We start from the raw sequence: 19,796 nt of genomic DNA, 5'->3' as shown, positions 1-19,796 counted from the left end.
TAATTGGATTCAACAAATTAGCTGGAATTAGAAACAGATCTGGCTTGATGCATTTCTTCTATATTGATTTAGACAGCGTGGTTTAATTGTGATATGGTTACATAAAGCACTCGTTAAAATAGTACAGCCAAGTGTGTGCATGCGTGTGTATGTGTATGTGTGTGTGTTTTGAATGGGAGGGCTAAAAAGGGGCATTGAATGAGAAGGCTAAAAAATCTATTGCCTATCAGTAACTCACTGTTAGTACCATGGAACCATTATTTGTTTGTTTGTTTGTTTGTTCATTTATCTCTTAGTTTAAATTCTGTTTTGTTTTACCATTTAAATGATCCACTTCGTTACTGAAACTGAAGTGCATGAAGAGTCTGAAGAGCATACCATAATTGTTCAGCCGTATGACCTTTTAGCCATATTGACTTGTTTTTTGTTGTTTGCATGATGCAAGGATCAGACAGGATCCATGAGGAGTCTCCCTCAACAAGCTGCAGACAGTGATGTTTGGGTTACTGAATACCTCACGCCATCATGGGTAATTTTGCCCAACGATCAGCCTGTTCTGGTAATTATACAGCCAGGAGAGACGACTCTGGAAGCCCTGGAATCAGTGTGCAAGGTGAACACACGCATACATGCGCACACACACACACACACACACATATATACACACACTTACAGGTCAGCACAGGCCTGAGGGTATAGCTTCAATGCTATAATATATACTCATTCTTTATATCACACACACACACACACACACACACACACACACACACACACACACACACACACACACACACACACCATGTTCTGTATCTATCTCTGAATTATTTTACTTCCTGTCATATTTCCACTAAAACCCAATCTGAACTGTAACAACCCATCTGAATGCTTTGCAATATTTATATCAGTCATGTATGCATAGTATCACTGGAAGAACCTGTATTATTCACCTCGCCCGCAACGGACTCAGCGGGGTGAGGTATTGTAATCAGTAGGTTTGTTCGTTTGTGTCTGTCTGTTAACAATCTAGCATCTAGACGGTTGTACCAGTTGAGTTCAGATTTTCAGGGTAGGTGGGCAATGGTCCATAAATTACCTGATTAAATTTTGGGAGTAATCGGATCAAGGTCAAGATTACCGGAAAGGTCAAAACCTTTTTTTTTTTTTTGCAATAACTTTCTTCAAATTATTCACTTTGACTTCAACCCAAAACCAAATTGTGCATCTTTCAACTCTGCTTCCAACCATATGCTGCATGATGGGGTCGCTTGGACAGTCTCCGTAGTGGTTGGGGGTTAAAAGTCAGGGGGGTCGAGGTCATCGGTCAAAAAAACATTTTCCATTATAACTCAAAAACTGTTGTCGATAGACAGATGTTTACTATGATGAGCATATAGGAACCCCCATATGGCCTTTCATTTGGCACCATGATCTTTGACCTTGAGTGACCTTGAAAAGTCAAACTCAAGGTCACGAATTTTCAGAGGGCTGTAACTTGAAAACGGTTGATGGTAGCCAGATATTTACCATTATCAACTTATAGGAAGTGCCATATGGGCTTTCATTTGGCACCATGATCTTTGACCTTGAAAGGTCAAACTCAAGGTAATGGGTTTTCAAAGGGCTACAACTTTAAAATGGTTAATGATAGCCAGATGTTTACCATTATCAACTTATAGGAAGTGCCATATGGGCGTTGAGTTGCCGCCATGACTTCTGACCTTGAATGACTTTGAAATGTCAAACTCAAGGTCATGGATTTTCATGGGACTATAACCTGACAGCTGATGATTAAGAAATATTACCATTATCAACATATAGGTATAAAATAAGTGCTGCCAGGCGAGGTTTGTTTTGCCTGGAAAGACTTGTTATCGATGAGATATCTCGGAGCAAAATTTAGTCAGCATAGGTCTAATACATCAAGCAGTTTAAATACCTCATTTTCTGACCTTAATTCATCCATCCATTATCCATAACTGCTTATCCTGTGTAGGGTTGCAGGCAAGCTAGAGCCTATCCCAGCTGACTATGGGCGAGAGGCAGGGTACACCCTGGACAAGTCACCAGATCAGCACAGGGCTGACACACAACCATTCACACTCGCATTCACACCTACAGTCAATGTAGGGCCACCAATTAGCCTAACCTACATGTCTTTGGACTGTGGGGGAAACCGGAGCACCCAGAGGAAACCCACACAGACATGGAGAGAACATGTAAACTCCACACACAGAAAGGCCCCCGTCAGCCACTGGGCTCGAACCCAGAACCTTCTTTCTGTGAGGCAACAGTGCTAACCACTACACCACCGTGCCACCCCCATTTTCTGACCTTAATGTGTATTTAAATATACCAATTATAATATAAAAGTAAGTACTATCCAACAGTTTGTTACATTATGTGCTATATGACAGACTACAGTCGAGCCTCCCGAAAGCTATACAGTGTAAATATCATTGTACTGGTTATCATGAGTGTTTAAAGTGTTACTCACTCTACTCTCTTCTAGACATATTTTCACTGGGTTGCTTTTGGAAAACAGGCTCCAAACTCTATGACCTGTAATTACTATAAAGAGGCTAACTCTTAGATTCCAGTACATGTGCCCAAGCCAGGAATAAACTCTTAATTCCTCAGTGCTGTTGTCACTTAAGCATGAAAATAGAGAGTAATCTCAATTATCTGGCTTGGATTGGTGTAATTAAAGGAAGGCAAATTCCTGTCGGGTGACATCAGGAAATTTTTCTGTGTTTAGTTTACTTGGAGGTAACAGTAACCCTGGGATGAAAGAACCATGAACAATGAGTTAAAACAGCATATGTTCGTTTTTGAAAAAGCTATCCTTGCAACGAGGTCAAGCATGTGAGGGGTTGGAAGGATTGAAGTCATAGAAATAGAAATGCAATGTGAAAGTGCACAATCATCAATATTTTCCTTCTTCCTGAAGACTGATAATATGCTGAATGGCTGATTGCACGTTTGATACACCATACTTGAATGCTCCCATTGGTCTGTGCGTATATGCAAACAAAGATCACATCTTCAAAAAACGAGCAGCGGTTGTGAAAATAGAATTTTAAATAAGTTATATTATGATGTTGGTATACTGACCTATTCAATTCAATTCAATTCAAAAACCAGCTTTCTGACAAATAACATAATGGAATACAGTATGAGGCACTTAATGTTTTGTGTTCTGTCATAAAAAATGTATATTTTCACTTCATGGTTTGAGTTTTTTTCCTCCCATGTTTTAATAAGTAATGGATTTATGATACAAAGGGCCAGCTGTTAGCTACCTTATTCACTCACTCACTCACTCACTATCCGGTTTAACGTCACGTAAACACCACCAGTATGTTGGGCGTTGCACGGCAAGTCCGTAATTTTTTCTTCCAGAAGTCTCTGTCTAAAACATCTTTGGGTGTAAGGTACCACTTCTTGAGATTCTGGTGTCGGGACATGACCCTTCCAATACAAGAGGTGCTCCTATGGACGTGGCCAAACCACTGTAGGCGCTTATATCGAAGGTTGGCATCAAGCTCCACTTGGCCAAGTCTCTGACGAAGACAGCTAGAGCTGACCACATCATCAGGCTTCATGCTACACATCCATCTCAGCATTGCTCTCTCGTTCCTCTCCAGGCGCTTCACGTCCATGCTTCTCAGAGGCCAACTCTCACGAGCGTCCAGCATAGCACTCCTTACACAGCAGCTGTAGATGTGTTAGGAGAAAAAAATGGCTTATGGCATTTAACCATAAGTAGGACACTTGGAAAAGTGTGCCATTGGTCAGATCAATTTCAAGTGGTTCAGAGTTGTGATCTTTATGTAGCACCTTTCTCATCCTAATGATTGCTTCAAAACATTTAAAAATGTACAAAGTGAGGTATGTACTAAGCGCTACATGTATATTTGTCACTGCATAGGGCATCGAACCAGGACTGTTTGGATTATTACATACTTTACTGGACCTAAAAGCTTTACCCAGGGTGGTTCTTAACAGAGGTGGACAAAGTACCCAAGTTCATTACTTAAGTCAAAGTACAGATACCACTAGTCAAATGTTACTCCGATACAAGTGAAAGTTGTACAGTCAAATTTTTACGCAAGTTAGAATACTGAAGCACTTGTTTTTAAAAGTACATTTTCTGTCAATGCATTGTTGTATTATTGCCACAACGCTTACAATGCCTAACACCTCTGAAGCAACCTACTGGATTTACTGATTAGTTTGTAGAACCTGTAGAATAAACGCCTGGTAGAATGTTACAAAATGAAACACAACTGAATTGACAAAAGAAGAACCATTGGGTTTTTTTTCTTTAAATTTTAATATTCCTACCCATCCCTACAAAGCAGCATAGTAGTGTTCTGACCCAGCTCTGGCAGTGTGTGCACGCATGTATGTATATGTTAATCAGGAAGACAGTGGAATAGCTGTAAATGCAGCATGCTCAGAAAATAAAAATGAAAATCCAACCTGCTTAAAACCCAGGTCCGCACCTCTAGATTAATAACCGCCCAACAGCAACACTGCTTTAAGCAAGACAAAAAAATGCAAGACCATCATCTGACATCAAAACAAAAGTAGCTATGCGTTAATGTTAGCTGTGGACAAGGCCATGGCAACATGGCGGGCAAATCCGTAGAAAGTCATTTGACTAAAACTAACCAGACTGCTTAGCTATTGCAACGTTATCGCCAGCTCTAAAAGCACAGACAACTTCATTGCAAGCTTTCTCTTGGAATAAAACATTTACATACATACAGTTAGCACTGTCACCTCACAGCAAGAAGATCCTGGGTTTGAGCCCAGCGGCCAGCAAGGGCCTTTCTGTGTGGAGTTTGCATGTTCTCCCCGTGTCTGTGTGGGTTTCCTTTGGGTGCTCCAGTTTCCCCCACAGTCCAAAGACATGCAGGTTAGGCTAATTGGTGGCTCTAAATTGACCGTAGGTGTGAATGTGAGTGTGAATGGTTGTTTGTCTCTGTGTCAGCCTTGCGATAACCTGGCGACTTGGCCAGGGTGTACCCCACCTCTCACCCATAGTCAGCTGGGATAGGCTCCAGCTTGCCTGCGACCCTGTAGGACAGGATAAGCAGCTACAGATAATGGATGGATGGATGGATGGATACCTCAATATGCTTCCGCAGGTCAGACGGCGAGTTTTTGAAAGCTGTGATGTGGTTCATTTTAGGCAAACAAAGCAAACATTTAAAACAAAACGAATCTTTAATCCTTTCTGAAACATGGGTTCTAGATAAAGCCATGGGTGTGCATTCCCCAGAAGAACCGCCTCCTTCCATTCTACCATCAACTGATCGTGTTGAAATAATGCTGCTGAGAAATCATTGAACTCGATTTTATACAGTCTATGGACATGACGACTCTAGTGATTACTGACAGGCTGTCTGAATGTCACCTGCGAAAAAAAACAATCACGTTTTAGAAAAGAAAAGAAATAAAACATCCACTTTCAAAGCTGCTTCATAGCAATGAGTAACGAGGATCTTGATAGAAATGTAGTAGCCTGGGCCCGCCCATCCATGACGCAACACGAGGGCCTGTTGCGAGCTTAGTCTGGCCAGGCAAGCTATCTACAGCTCTTCCAAGCTCCCAAAAAATCAGGAACCAATCAATTTTGAGCATCTCCAACGGCCCTGGGTAGAGGCGTATTCAAGGCACTGACGTAGTAGAACTGCGACCGGAAGCCATAGATTGTTTACAGAATCTATGCCGGAAGCGTTTCATTCACGCTTCCGCATCTATTACGCATAGATGCTGTATTGAAAGCATTCAACGGGAAGTTCTCATTGAAAACGGAGCAAAGAGCAGCCCTGGAGGTATTTATTGAAAGGAAGGACGTTTTCGTCTTGCTCCCGACCGGCTTCGGTAAGAGTTTAATCTACCAGTTAGCCCTGTCACGTCGCATACGTCAGAGGAAAGAGTGATGTGATTGGTTTAAGCTTCGTCACAGCCTTTTCTGGCTTCGACCAGTAGCAAACTGAGGCATTTCAGGGAGGCGGGTCAACCACGGGCTCTGGGAAACGGTTGGGCTTAATATCTCGGCCAGACCAATAGCTCGGAGAGCTTTGAAGTCGTGTTAGCCAGGCTAGAAATGTAGTGGAGTGAAAAGTACGATATCTGTCTTTCAAATGTAGTGAAGTTAAAGTCATAAGTTTCCAAAAAAAAACCACTCATGTACAGATACTCAAAAAGTACAGTCCTCAAGTAAATGTACTTCGTTACTGTCCACATCGGGTTCTTAGTCAATGTTTTAGGTTATGTTTTTCTACATCAGTTTTGCCCAACTACATTTAACCTTATCAATCATGATGTGGATGATAATCATACATTTGTTTCTTTGTTCCCCCAAGGCCCATAGTCTGGATCGACCCAAGCACTATCTCCGGCTAAAGTTTCTAATCAACAATCAAGTGCAATTTTATGTCCCTAAGCCTGAGGAGGAACTCTGGGACCTGGTAAGTTGTAGTTATAGCATTAATCATGGACTGAATATAGCGCTATATTGATAAAGCCCTGGGATATTAGAAAAAATTCCTCAAAAGAAAACATTGATGCAAACAATTTTCAGATTTTCTGATAGAGAATACAGAGCTGAGTGTGGCATAGGTGTGCCATTGGGTTCAGACTTCCTGATTCAGCATTGTTCACAATAACCATTTCAAAGGTGGAAAAATATTGAAATGATTTTCCAAAATTAAACCCTAACATTAAACATAACATCTTTCCTTAATAAATATGAAAGCATATTTGCACAGAGAGGTGCAGGTCATTTTAACCTTGGAATAATATAGCAAAATAATATTTGGATTCACACCCACTCACACACACCAGCAGGTGAAAAAGTTTTGGGTCTTTAAATAAATATTGTTTATGTTTATTGTAATGCAAATTAAGAATAGTTATATCGCTTACAGTTTCTTGTGAAAGTATTCATCCCCCTTGGTGTTTGTCCTGTTTTGTCGCATTACAAGCTGGAATTAAAATAGATTTTTGGGGGGTTAGTATCATTTGATTTACACAACATGCCTACCACTTTAAAGGGGCAAATTGTTGTTTTATTGTGACACAAACAATAAGATGAAAAAACAGAAATCTAGAGTGTGCATAGGTATTCACCCCCCAAAGTCAATACTTTGTAGAGCCACCTTTTGCTGCAATTACAGCTGCAAGTCTCTTGGGGGTATGTCTCTATTAGCTTAGCACATCTAGCCACTGGGATTTTTGCCCATTCCTCACCCTAGGCTGACACTTGCACGACTTTTGGCCATGATTTTGTCATGGCAAGTCGTGCCATTTTGGGGCATGAACTGGGAGGCTCCCGCACTGTTCACGACTAGTTCACGCATAGTTCACGACGAGTTCACGAATGTGTGCCCGTCCACATTCACGAACTGGCACGACGAGTTCACGCATAGTTTGCGCATAGTTTACGCACTTCCCGCATTGGCACGACAAGTTTGCGCAATTCGGACGGTGTCGTGCCGACTTGGGCACGCCTGTGTCATGCACAACCTCATCCTCATCAGATACCCACACGCAATTTCAGAAGTGGACCGTGAAGATCCGGACACACATGATCTGATCCCTGGTGGATGGAGGACTGACCGACACCTGCAGGGGCTGCTGCCTCTAACCGGCCATCATACCCAGAAGGATGCAAAGGATCAGCAAGACTACCTGTCACATTACTACATGTCCCCTGCTGGTGCTGTCCCTTGGCAAGAAAGAATGGTAGTAGCTTCATGAGCTGCATCCACAGTTGTTCCATTTTTGAAATAAAAGAAACGAAACTCCCCCCCCAAAAAAATAGTCATGAAGGAATAGAAAATAAAAGACATTAAAGAAAAAAGCAAGAAAAAAAATTGCGAATGGCGAGAAGTGTCCGGGAAGCCCTATATATACCCCCGCACCGACGCGAGCACCACTGTCGCGCAGTAGTCGTGAACTGCTCGTGAACTGCTCATGCACTCGTCGTGAACTGCTTGTGCCATGCTCAAACTGTTCGTGAAGTGTGTAAACTAGTCGTGAACTGCTTGTGCCATCAATGCGTGACCGTGTCAGTGGGAAGGCACGGCCACGCTGCGACGCGCACCAATTCGTGAACATGTCGTGAACTACTCGTGAACTCGACGTGAGCTGTTCGTGAACTATTCGTGGCAGTTCGTGACAGTTGTGGCATGGCGCGCACTTCCACGCACTGGCATGCATCCTCCCGCATCGTCCCGACGAGTTCACGACGAGATCACGAACAGTTTGCGCATAGTTCACGACCCGGTCGTGAAATTTTGTCGTGACCAAAATTTTGAACATTTCAAAATTCTCATCCCGACATGGCACGCAGTCACGACGGGTTTACACACACTTCACGCCAGTTTACGACTAGTTTGCGCACTGGCACGACTCGAGTCGTGCCAATGCGTGCCACGGAATCGTGCAAGTGTCAGCCTAGCCTCAAGGCAAAACTGGTCCAACTCCTTCAAGTTAGATGGGTTGCGTTGGTGTACAGCAATCTTCAAGTTATGCCACAGATTCTCAATTGGATTGAGGTCTGGGCTTTGACTAGGCCATTCATGGGCGTCGCCACCATTGAATGTGAAGGGGACATGTCCCCCTCACATTTCATAATTCTTCGTTTGGGCCCCCCCACATTTAACATAAAATATGAGTTCACCCAGCGCCGTTTCTATTGCTTCGTGAAAGAATCCATTACACTTGATCGATAAGAGAATACACAGACCACTGAAAATCCACTCCGGGTTTTCTGGGCGTTCACTACAACAGCTCACCGCGCGCGAGTGAAGTGAATCTCAGCGCGAGCACAGAAATGTTGGTGCAGCTGCTGGAAAGTGGAGGAGGTGACGTCAGCCACATTGCAACCTCACAATGTCTAGCTTTTGCTAAAACCTTATTCTTTTGTTATATGGCCTCAAAATTAACCCTAGGACACGTTAAATTAATATTCAACCAAACAATGAAATGGGGTATTCTTGGTTGATGATGAATTGTTTGCAGTATTTACTCCCCCCCCCGACACAATGGACATAAGGACATTCTTTACAAAGAAGCGGAAAGTCAGTCAAAATTTCCCCACAGGGCAGTTTTTTTTTTTGTCCCAATGGAAATGTCTAGTCAATGTTAGGAGATGTATCAGCTAGCTTAACCTTAGCTATCATTTAATTAAAACCCAGTAGGCCTGCCTTACTGTAATGCCAAGAATGAGGTCAAGTCTGCTCTGATGATATTTATTGATTCCCTGTGTGATTTGAAGAACTTGTTTTGTCTGGTCTTTGGCAGTTTTCTGGAAAGTAAGATGGGAAATCAGTGTATGGGGAAGGAATAGTAGAAAGGAAAGTAATGGAGAGAGATGGATGTTATTCCAGGTGGATTGTGAAGGAAAGGGGGATAAAAGTTATGAAGTGGTAGAAATTGTGGTGGCACCAATATAAGAAGGCGTTATATCTATAAATCTATTTGTTATACTAATCTGTAAATGCTACTGTAGTACCACCATTGCATGTAGGTTGACAAAACTGCACTTGTTCATTGTGTGAAGTTCTCTTTTATGTGTCATTGCTTGACCCAGTGTAATTTTGTGTTATGAAGACTGCATGATGCCATGCCATTTTTGTTATGAGTATCGCTAAATCGGAAAAAAGTAAAATGCACCCACTAAAGTCACTGTTGGTGGTGAACAAAATTGCACCTGTTCATTGTGTGAAGTTATTTTTTATGTGTCACCGTTGCTTGACACAGTGTGAGTTTGTGTTATGAAGTTTGCATGATGCCATGCCATGCCTGGTCATTGTGTGAAATTATGAATATTCTTATTTTTAAACATACAGTTGAGTGTCACTATTGCTTGGCCCAGTGGCATGTTGTGTTACATCTAAAACTAAATAGAAAACACAAAATAAAAAGTAAAATGCACCCATAAAGTCATTGTTGGTGATAAATTGTCACATTCATCTCATTATCTTAGGTGTAGTGGTGGGTTTAAAAACAGGCTGATGAATATATGGACTAGTTCAGGGCTTTTCAAAGTGTGGGGCGCCAGAGTTCTTCAGGGGGGGCGCAACGTGAGGAGCCTTTACCAGAGACAAAACGGATCGATTTTTAGTACCTAAAGCTACAGTGACTACGTTTACATGCACATCCAAATCGAGCTGCTGTCGGTAATCGAGCTGAAGGTCCCAGCAGGGTGCCAGAGAAATCCAATCCTACATGCACAGTGTTTAAATCGAGCTATTGTTATGAGGTGCATTGTGCACCCGAGCCACAGGTGGCGCTACACGCCCCATCGTGTTAGTACACTTCCGGTTGTCGTCATGAAGAAGAGCTATTCAAGAGTATAAACTAAGTGACTACAGGCGGAAATTAGCATGCACTGCTATAACCTGGTACAGACATCTGTCCTGACCACAAGGATAATGTTTAATTTGTGCACTGTCCCTTTTAAAAATAAAATAAACTCTAAGAAGAGTGTTTGTAGTTTGTATGTACGAACAGAAGTGTTCCTAATAAAGTGGGCGGCTAAGGTGAAGTGTCATGCCGACCGAGGCTGTTTTTTTGACACATTTCACAGCTATGCAACAGCTGTACAGATGTATTTGGTGATACAGTAAGTGAGCTAAATTTTAACAGTGCAAACAATACCACAAAAAGAAAAGATTCATGCCGTTGTCATGATTCGTTGTCATGCCGACCGAGGCTGTTGTGTTTCCCTTGTGGTCTTGTCACTTCCGGAAGGGGCAGTGCTGAAGTAAGTAGCTCGAATACGTAGCTCAATAGGGTTTACATGCACTAAGTAGCTCGGCAGAAATCGCATAATCTAGGTCGTGTAGCTCGATTCCAAGAAATTAAGTTCGGTTCAATTTCAGCCGAATTAAGGTGTATACATGCCATTTTGAACTTCGATTTCAGTCGAGCAACGGCAGAAATTCGATTCTCTCTATGTGCATGTAAACGTAGTGAGTGAGTGAGGAGACAGAGTCTAGGCCAAGCAAAAAAAAAAAACAGAGCCTCCAGGATGTTGCGATTTGCAACTTCAGCACAAATTCAACCAATCCCCGCGAATTCAGGGCGGTGTTGCAATTATATCCAATCACCGCAACTTTCCCGCAAATTTGACCAATCGTTGGCGTCGTCTTGAGGTGACGTCGACAAACTACCTTCCGCGTATAAGTTCAAGAGAAGCAGCATGCGCGCAGTGTTGCCAGATTGGTTTTAAGTGCATTTTGGTGAGTTTTGAACATATTTTGGACTGGAAAACGTCAGCATTATCTGGCAACATTGCATGATGTGCGAGTCAGTGTTTATGTAGGCTTAAATTCTGTTACTGAAAGTGTGTTATGTTTACAGTGAAGGACTGTGTGCACTTTATTTTTTTTTTACTTAATACAAGAAGTTAATGGATGCCAACATTTTTGCCAAAATGGTATTTTATTTTCCATTGTTTAGGCAGCTTCAGCATCATACTGTGAGATTCTGTTCAAATTGTTTTTTTTTTCTTCTATGAAGCCTGAGCCATTTATTTTATTAGTTTATAATTATTGTTTAATTTAGTCTTCAGGAGAGACTGCCTGCACACAGGACTAGTATTAAAAGTTTTTTTCTTACATGAAAGCTGAGGCATTTATATTATATTTTAAGGTAACTTCATGTTGTGCTGTGAGGTTCTATGCACTTTAACTTTTGAACCAACAGGTGCATTTGGATAAGTAAAGCCTATTTTTCTGCATTTTTGTAGTCCTGGTAATCTTTTATATTGGTAAAGTTGTTTATAGGACCATTTCTCAGTGTCTTTGTTTTTTTTAATCAATAGTTTTTCAGTAATAACTTAATATTTAACATATCACTCAATTTTAATCACAAAAAGAGAAAATCGCAACAATTTCTCGCAACTTTCACTTCCTCCCGCAATGTAATCGCAATAAAAACCTAAACACCGCAACTTTCATCGCAATTTTTTTGGAAACCCCCGCAACATCAGACATTTTAGCCAGCTACAATCACAAAAAAGGCCCGCGGAATCCTGGGGGACTGGAAAAAGAAGGAAGTATGACCACGATTATTTAAAGTTTGGATTTTCATGGACTGGATCTGAAGATGCTCCACTGCCACAGTGTGTTGTCTGCCAAGAGGTGCTAGCTAACGATGCTATGAGATGTTTAAAATGTGTAAAACAAGATGTTTTAAAAAGCACAGATGTTTAAAATGTGAAAAAGAAAAAAATAAAAATGTGTACAACAACCATTTTTTAAAAAATACGAATGGAACATTAAGTATAGCAACAACAAAAATTGTAAGGGGGGCGCTGTTGTTTATTTGCTCTCCGAGGGGGGGCTGACTCTCCCACACTTTGAAAACCCCTGGGCTAGTTGAATGAGGACTTATTGTTGAGTCTCTAAAATAGTCATTGAATTAAGTGACTTTTGTAGGTAAAATTAGGTGTTTAACAACCTGTTAAAAATACACCAGAATGCAGGAAATGGCATCTAATTAATTAAAAATTTTCTGGCGGAGGACCCCCCACCAGTGTGTCCCCCCCCCCACATTAAAAATGCTTCTGACGCCCCTGAGGCCATTCCAAGACATTTAAATGTTTCCCTTTACACCACTCCAATGTAGCTTTAGCAGTATGTTCAGGGTCATTATCCTGCTGGAATGTGAACCTTTGTCCCAGTCTCAAACCTCTGGCTGACTCAAACAGGTTTTCCTCCAGAATTACCCTGTATTTAGTGCCACCTATCTTTCCTTCAGTCCTGACCAGCTTTCCTGTCCCTGCAGATGAAAAATATCCCCACAGCATGATGCTGCCACCACCATGCTTCACTGTAGGAATGGTCTTCTCAGGGTGTTGGGTTTGCACCACACATGGCATTTCCCATGATGGCCAAAAAGATCAATTTTAGTCTCATTTGACCAGAGGCTCTTCTTCCATGTGTTTGGGGAGTCTGCCACATGCTGTTGGGCAAACTCCAAACGCGTTTTCTTAAGCAATGAGTTTTTTCTGGCCACTCTTCCATAAAGCCCCACTCTGTGGATTGTACGGCTTAAAGTGGTCCTATGGACAGATACTCCCATCTCCGCTGTGGATCTCTGCAGCTCCTTCAGTGTTATCTTTGGTGTCTTTGTTGCATCTCTGATTAATGCCCTCCTTGCCCGGTCTGTGAGTTTTGTGGGCGGCCTTCTCTTGTCAGGTTTGTAGTGGTGCCATATTCTTTCCATTTTGCTATAATGGATTTAATGGTGCTCCCTGGGATATTCAAAGTTTGGGATATTTTTTATAACCCAACCCTGATCTATACTTCTCCACAGCTTTGTCTCTGACCTGTTTGGAGGCTCCTTGGTTTTCATGTTGCTTGCTTAGTAGTGTAGCAGAGTCAGGGTCCTTCCAGAACAGGTTGATTTATACAGACATCATGTGACACTTTGATTGCACACAGGTGGATCTTAATCAACTAATGATGTGACTTATGAAGTGAATTGGTTGGATCAGCTCTTATTTAGGGGTTTCATACGAAAGGGGGTGAATACCTATGCACACTCCAGATTTCTGTTTTTTCAACTTCATTATTGTTTGTGTCAAAATAAAACAACAATTTTCACCTTTAAAGTGGTCAGCATGTTGTGTAAATCAAATGGTGCTAACCCTCCAAAAATCCATTTTAATTCCAGCTTGTAATGCAACAAAACAGGACAAACATGAAAGGGGATGAATACTTTTGCAAGACACTATATATCAGTTATTATATTGGAGAAATGGACCCAATATAAGAGAGTAAGAAAGTATTGTAAACATTTCTTTCTGTATCTCTGGTCTCTTCCATTCATTCTTTTATGTAAAACTATTAGAGGACTTATTTTTTATTGATTTTTGGCTCGCATGAGGAAACAATTTGCTGTTATTTTCCCTACGTGTAAACAAAAGAGGTTGTCTGTCTGTTTCATTCCATAGGGCTTATTTCATGAGGTTTCTGTAAGTTCTATGTGAAAAATTGAAATATAATGTAATTTTATTTTATATTAATCAAATAAAATCATTATAATGTTTTTTTTTCTCACTTTCTTCCTTACAATTCTGGGGTGGGTTTTCCAAAATCCTCTTAACGCTAAGAGCATCTTAACTAGGAGAGAGTGTGTTCATTGTGCTGCTTGCGCTACCATTTAACTATGATCTTTGTGCTATGATGCTTTTGGGAAACTCGGTACTGTTCCTTTTCTTTCAGCTCTACAAAGAGATTGAAGTTTGTACCAAAACTATGAAAGTTATCCAGTTTGACAGAAATGAATCCTGTGCTATCGGTTATGGTAAGACTTTCATTCACACTGCTGTCTCATTTAGTAAATACAGTAAGCGCGTGATTGAATGTAATATATCAGTCTATTTGTTAATTGGAATCACTTTGCCTTTTCTTTTCTTTTCTTTCTGCTTCCTTCATAGGGTTTTCTGTAGTTGTGGTGGATGAGGACGGCACACAGCAGCTACATATTACAAACGTAAAGGCAGGAGGCATGGCTTTCACTAAAGGTGAGATCAGATCTGATTCCTGCATGTAAGTTAGTGTTAAACTGTAACTTTCCTTGCTGTTGGTAAATCTTTTGTACTTTTTTTTTAATCCCCCCAGCATATAATGCGGGGGGATATAACTATCACTCCGTCCGTCTGTCGGTCCGTTTGTCTGTCCGTCTGTAAACATTTTAGCTACTGGAGCATAACTCAAAAGCTCTTAGGAGTTTTTTTTCACAAAACCTGACAACTCCTCTAATCACTTAAAATGTTAAGTGATTAGAGGAGTTGTGCATTTTGACATTTTAGGATTTCTGTGATTTTTTTATTTTTTTGCCTATTTCCATGGCAACCAATTCAGCTTAGGAAAATTTGGAGTGGGGTTTTGTGTGTGGGGGGGTGTTAATAGGTCATCTCCTGTCTCCCGATGACTCTCATTGTATCAATCTATTACCTGGAAAGATACACATAGTGAAATTTTAGAGCCTTACTCTAAAAATCACTTATGGTCTATGTTTCCAGGAAAAAAAAAAAAATATATATATATTAGAGCTATATATATATATATATATATATATATATATATATATATATATATATATATATATATATATATATATATATATATATATATTAGTGCTCAGCGTAAATGAGTCCACCCCCTTTGAAAAGTAACATTTTAAACAATATCTCAATGAACAGGTGGCACGGTGGTGTAGTGGTTAGCGCTGTCGCCTCACAGCAAGAAGGTCCTGGGTTCGAGCCCCGTGGCCGGCGAGGGCCTTTCTGTGTGGAGTTTGCATGTTCTCCCCGTGTCCGCGTGGGTTTCCTCCGGGTGCTCCGGTTTCCCCCACAGTCCAAAGACATGCAGGTTAGGTTAACTGGTGACTCTAAATTGACCGTAGGTGTGAATGTGAGTGTGAATGGTTGTCTGTGTCTATGTGTCAGCCCTGTGATGACCTGGCGACTTGTCCAGGGTGTACCCCGCCTTTCGCCCGTAGTCAGCTGGGATAGGCTCCAGCTTGCCTGCGACCCTGTAGAAGGGTAAAGCGGCTACAGATAATGAGATGAGATGAGATCTCAATGAACACAAACAATTTCCAAAATGTTGACAAGACAAAGTTTAATATAACATCTGTTTAACTTATAACGTGAAAGTAAGGCTAATAATATAACTTAGAATTGAATGGAAAAAGATTGATGTTGCAAAATGTCACCAACTTGTTCATTCCATGCAGGGCCGCTGACAGCTTTGGCTGGGCCCGGGACAAAATGCTCTGAATGCCAACCCACAGGGCACGTTACTTTCAAAAAGTAATTAGTTATAGTTACTAGGTACTTTTCCCAAAAAGTAACTGAGTTAGTAACGGAGTTACTTAGTCATAAAAGTAACTAATTACCAGGGAAAGTGATTATTCCGTTACATTTTGTTCCCCCTCAAAAAAATACAATTCAATTAGTGTAATCATAATAAAAGTGAATGTTAAATGTGTTTAATGACTGAAATGGACACTTAACAGAACCAGTTAGTAACGTTATCTACACTATATTAATATTTTTGTGGGACAATGTGAGATAAGACATCTATCAAATGTAATATATTTTTGTAGTTATTAAAATTATGTTACTAATTACTGGCCACTGACGAGGACAAACGCTTTGTTCCTCGACATAATGTGCATTGCATGTAGACATTTTTGCCTTTTATTTCAAGTAATGAAAAGCAATTGGCTGTATTTCCAATGTGAAAGCGCAGTCTTGGGCTGACCGCTCGCCATCGCTGTGTCTTCTGATTGAAAGAGTGCACAGTGCAGTAGGCGTGGCCTACCTACGTATGTTGTGCAAATCTACTCTGATTGGCTTACTGTGCCGTTGTCTCGTGTCTCCCCGTCCCACACGAAAGCAGAGGAAAGAAAGGCTGAATGAGCAGCGTGCCAGATGAGAACAGCTTTAATAAAGTAACGCATAGTATTTTATCGTAAGTAACGGGAACGGCGTTATAACGATGTAAAAAGTAATTAGTTATATTACTCGTTACTAAAAAAAGTAACGCCGTTTATTTCTAACGCCGTTATTCCCATCACTGCTTATCCCATTCTCTACTCACTCCAACCCTTAAATGACAGGTATTCAAAAACCATTCAACCGGTCAACCATTTCATTTTAGCATTTCAACATTTTTACAGTTTTAACATTTTAACATTTCCTTAGTCTGCAACTATTCAGGTGCGAAATGCACTGCGCCGGACTTTTGTTGTGCGTGCATGCGTACTGTCCAGTGTGAAAAGCAGAGAAGAACACACCGCTCGAGAAACGGCGGGATATGATTGTGGGCTAATGTGAATATTCTTAGCTTCAATCAGATATATGAAACACAATGTTATTAAGCCGTTGTGGTTATGAAATGATTCAATGCCCTGTGCGTTTGATATGGTGTTCAGTGTGACTTGCTCTCCCCTCGTTTGTAACATGAATTGCGTGCCACGCGTGCCTTGGTTGGGGTTACTTTACGGGGCTGGAAAAAGTTGGCTGTGTCTTACCTGGCTCAGCTGCCCCACTGCCTTTGCTAGTACCTGCTGCATCATCTGAATCTTTTTTAAAATATTTATGCAGTGAGCCCCTGAGTCTCTTGGTTTCTTCCTCTCTTTTTCTCTTTTCTTTTCTTTTCTGTGCTCCTGACTTGTGCATGTTGGCAAATGGCACGCACGCTGATTGTCGAAGCGCTATGATCGAACGATGTCGTTTTTTTCCCCTTAATCAAAGAGTCAGACCAAACCATTTTTGCATTAGGGGTGGTAGGGGGTTCTTGACGCCTTTTTCAAAGACAATAAAGGCAAAAGATCTAGAAATCATTTATTGAATGCAAATATAGCACATTTCTCCCCCAAATCAACACATTTTGAAATGAAATAAAATAATCGCAACTTCATGAGAGCCCAGTTCTGGCCCCCCCCATTCCTGGGCCCGGGACAACATACCCATTTGTCCCCCCCTGTCGGCGGGCCTGATTCCATGCCTAGAAGACTTGGTGCTGTCATTAAAAATCATGGAGGCCATACAAAGTACTAGATGTAGTAGTTTTTGTTGTGGGGTGTACTCATTTTTGCACCACCATAATTTGAGTAAAACTGAAAAATGTGTAATCTAAGTTATATTATTAACCTTACTTTCACATTATAAGTTAAACAGATGTTATATTAAACTTTGTCTTGTCAACATTTTGGAAAATGTGTTCATTGAGATATTGTTTAAAATGTTACTTTTCAAAAGCCTAGGTCACAACCGGACGTACGATTTTTTGGCCATGCAATTTTTGGCGTTTCCCAAATCGCTGCGTTTTTTTTGTTCATGGAGAAAGACACACGTTGGCCGTAAGTTTGTCTTGCAACCTGAAAAAAATGTAAGCGCCCGTAGAGTTTGTTTGACATGACAAAGAACCTCTGCGGCCGGTCTGCGGCCAATCTACGGCTCGAAAATCAGCACGTCACACGCGCGCCCTCCGTGCGTTTCTTGCGGTTTTTGCACGAAGACCGGCCGTAGGAGCACGTACGGCCAGTTGTGACCAAGGCAAAAGGGGGTCTACTCATTTACACTGAGCACTGTGTGTGTGTGTATATATATATATATATATATATATATATATATATATATATATATATATATATATAGGGCGGCACTGTGGTGTAGTGGTTAGCGCTGTCGCCTCACAATAAGAAGGTCCGGGTTCACCATAAGTGTGAATGGTTGTTTGTTGCTGTGTGTCAGCCCTGTGATGACCTGGCGACTTGTCCAGGGTGTACCCTGCCTTTCGCTCATAGTCAGCTGGGATAGGCTCCAGCTTGCCTGCGACCCTGCAGAAGGATAAAGCGGCTAGAGATAATGAGATGAGATATATGTGTGTGTGTATATATATATATATATATATATATATATATATATATATATATATATATATATATATATATATATATATATATATATATATATAATGTGTATATGTGTGTATATATATATGTATATTACACACACACACAGTGGATATAAAAAGTGTACACTTTTGAGCTTTGAAAGTTACGCAGGATAACTTTTAATAAAGCGGCATAGCTCATTTTATATGAAAACAATGGCTTCACTGGTACAAAGTGATTTTGATGCTCATCGTCTTTAGGCAGCCTAAATGGCTCTGAAAACCTTGTGCTTTAGTCTGACTAAGGAAGCTGTTCCTGAGTCAGCACTGTTATGTATACAGTGGATATAAAAAGTGTACACACCCCGTTAAAATGCTAGGTTTTTCTGATGTAAAAAAAAATGAGACCACGATAAATCATTTCAAAACTTTTCCCACCTTTAATGTGACCTATAACCTGTACAATTCAATTGAAAAACAAACAAATCTGTTAGGAGGGCAAACAAAAAATCAAAAACGTACAATAAGCTGGTTGCATAAGTATGCACACCCTTAAACTAATAATACTTTGTTAAAGCACCTTTTGATTTAATTACAGCATTCAGTCTTTTTGGGTCGGAGTCTATCAGCCTGCCACATCTAGACTTGGCAATATTTGCCCACTCTTCCTTGCAAAAGTGCTCCAAATCGGTCAGATTACGAGGGCATTTCTTGTGCACAGCTCTCTTCAGGTCACCCCACAGATTTTCAACTGGATTTAGGTCTGGGCTCTGGCTAGGCAACTCCAAAACTTTTTTTGGGGTCATTGTCATGCTGAAAGATGGAATTCCTCTTCATCTTCAGCTTTCTAGCAGACACCTGAAGGTTTTGGGCCAAAATCGACTGGTATTTAGAACTGTTCATAATTCCCTCCACCTTGACTAAAGCCCCTGTTCCAGCTGAAGAAAAACAACCCCAAAACATGATGCTGCCACCACCATGCTTCACCATGGGTATGGTGCTCTTTTGCTGATGCGCAGTGTTGTTTTCGCACCAAACATACCTTTTGGAATTGTGGCCAAATAGTTCAACCTTGGTTTCATCAGACCATAACGCATTTTCCCACATGCTTTTGGGAGAGTTGATGGGTTTTTTTTTTTTGCAAAATTTAGCCAGAGCCTGGGTGTTTTTCTTTGACCCTACCTCATAGTCCAGACATATGGAGAATACAGGAGATTGTTGTCACATGTAGTACGCAACCAGTACTTGGCAGAAATTCCTGCAGCTCCTTCAGTGTTGCTGTAGGCCTCTTGGCAGCTTCCCTGATCAGTTTTCGTCAGAAAAACCTATTATTTTAACGGGCTGTGGACACTT

General features: G+C 41.0%; 1 protein-coding gene across 1 annotated transcript in view; it reads left to right on the top strand.

Moving 5' to 3' along the window:
• Positions 1-19,796, top strand: part of tiam1a (TIAM Rac1 associated GEF 1a) — a 178,012-nt gene that overhangs the window by 81,188 nt on the left and 77,028 nt on the right. Inside the window, exons 10-13 of the mRNA XM_060908541.1 lie at positions 446-613; positions 6,378-6,482; positions 14,256-14,337; positions 14,471-14,557. Coding sequence (XP_060764524.1) covers positions 446-613; positions 6,378-6,482; positions 14,256-14,337; positions 14,471-14,557 — 442 coding nt within the window. The remainder of the gene's footprint in view (positions 1-445; positions 614-6,377; positions 6,483-14,255; positions 14,338-14,470; positions 14,558-19,796) is intronic.

Source organism: Neoarius graeffei, chromosome 25 (genome assembly GCF_027579695.1).
Source record: "Neoarius graeffei isolate fNeoGra1 chromosome 25, fNeoGra1.pri, whole genome shotgun sequence".
NCBI lineage: Eukaryota > Metazoa > Chordata > Actinopteri > Siluriformes > Ariidae > Neoarius > Neoarius graeffei.
The sequence above is the reverse complement of the archived record's forward strand: the minus strand, read 5'-3'. Positions and strand labels throughout refer to the sequence as shown.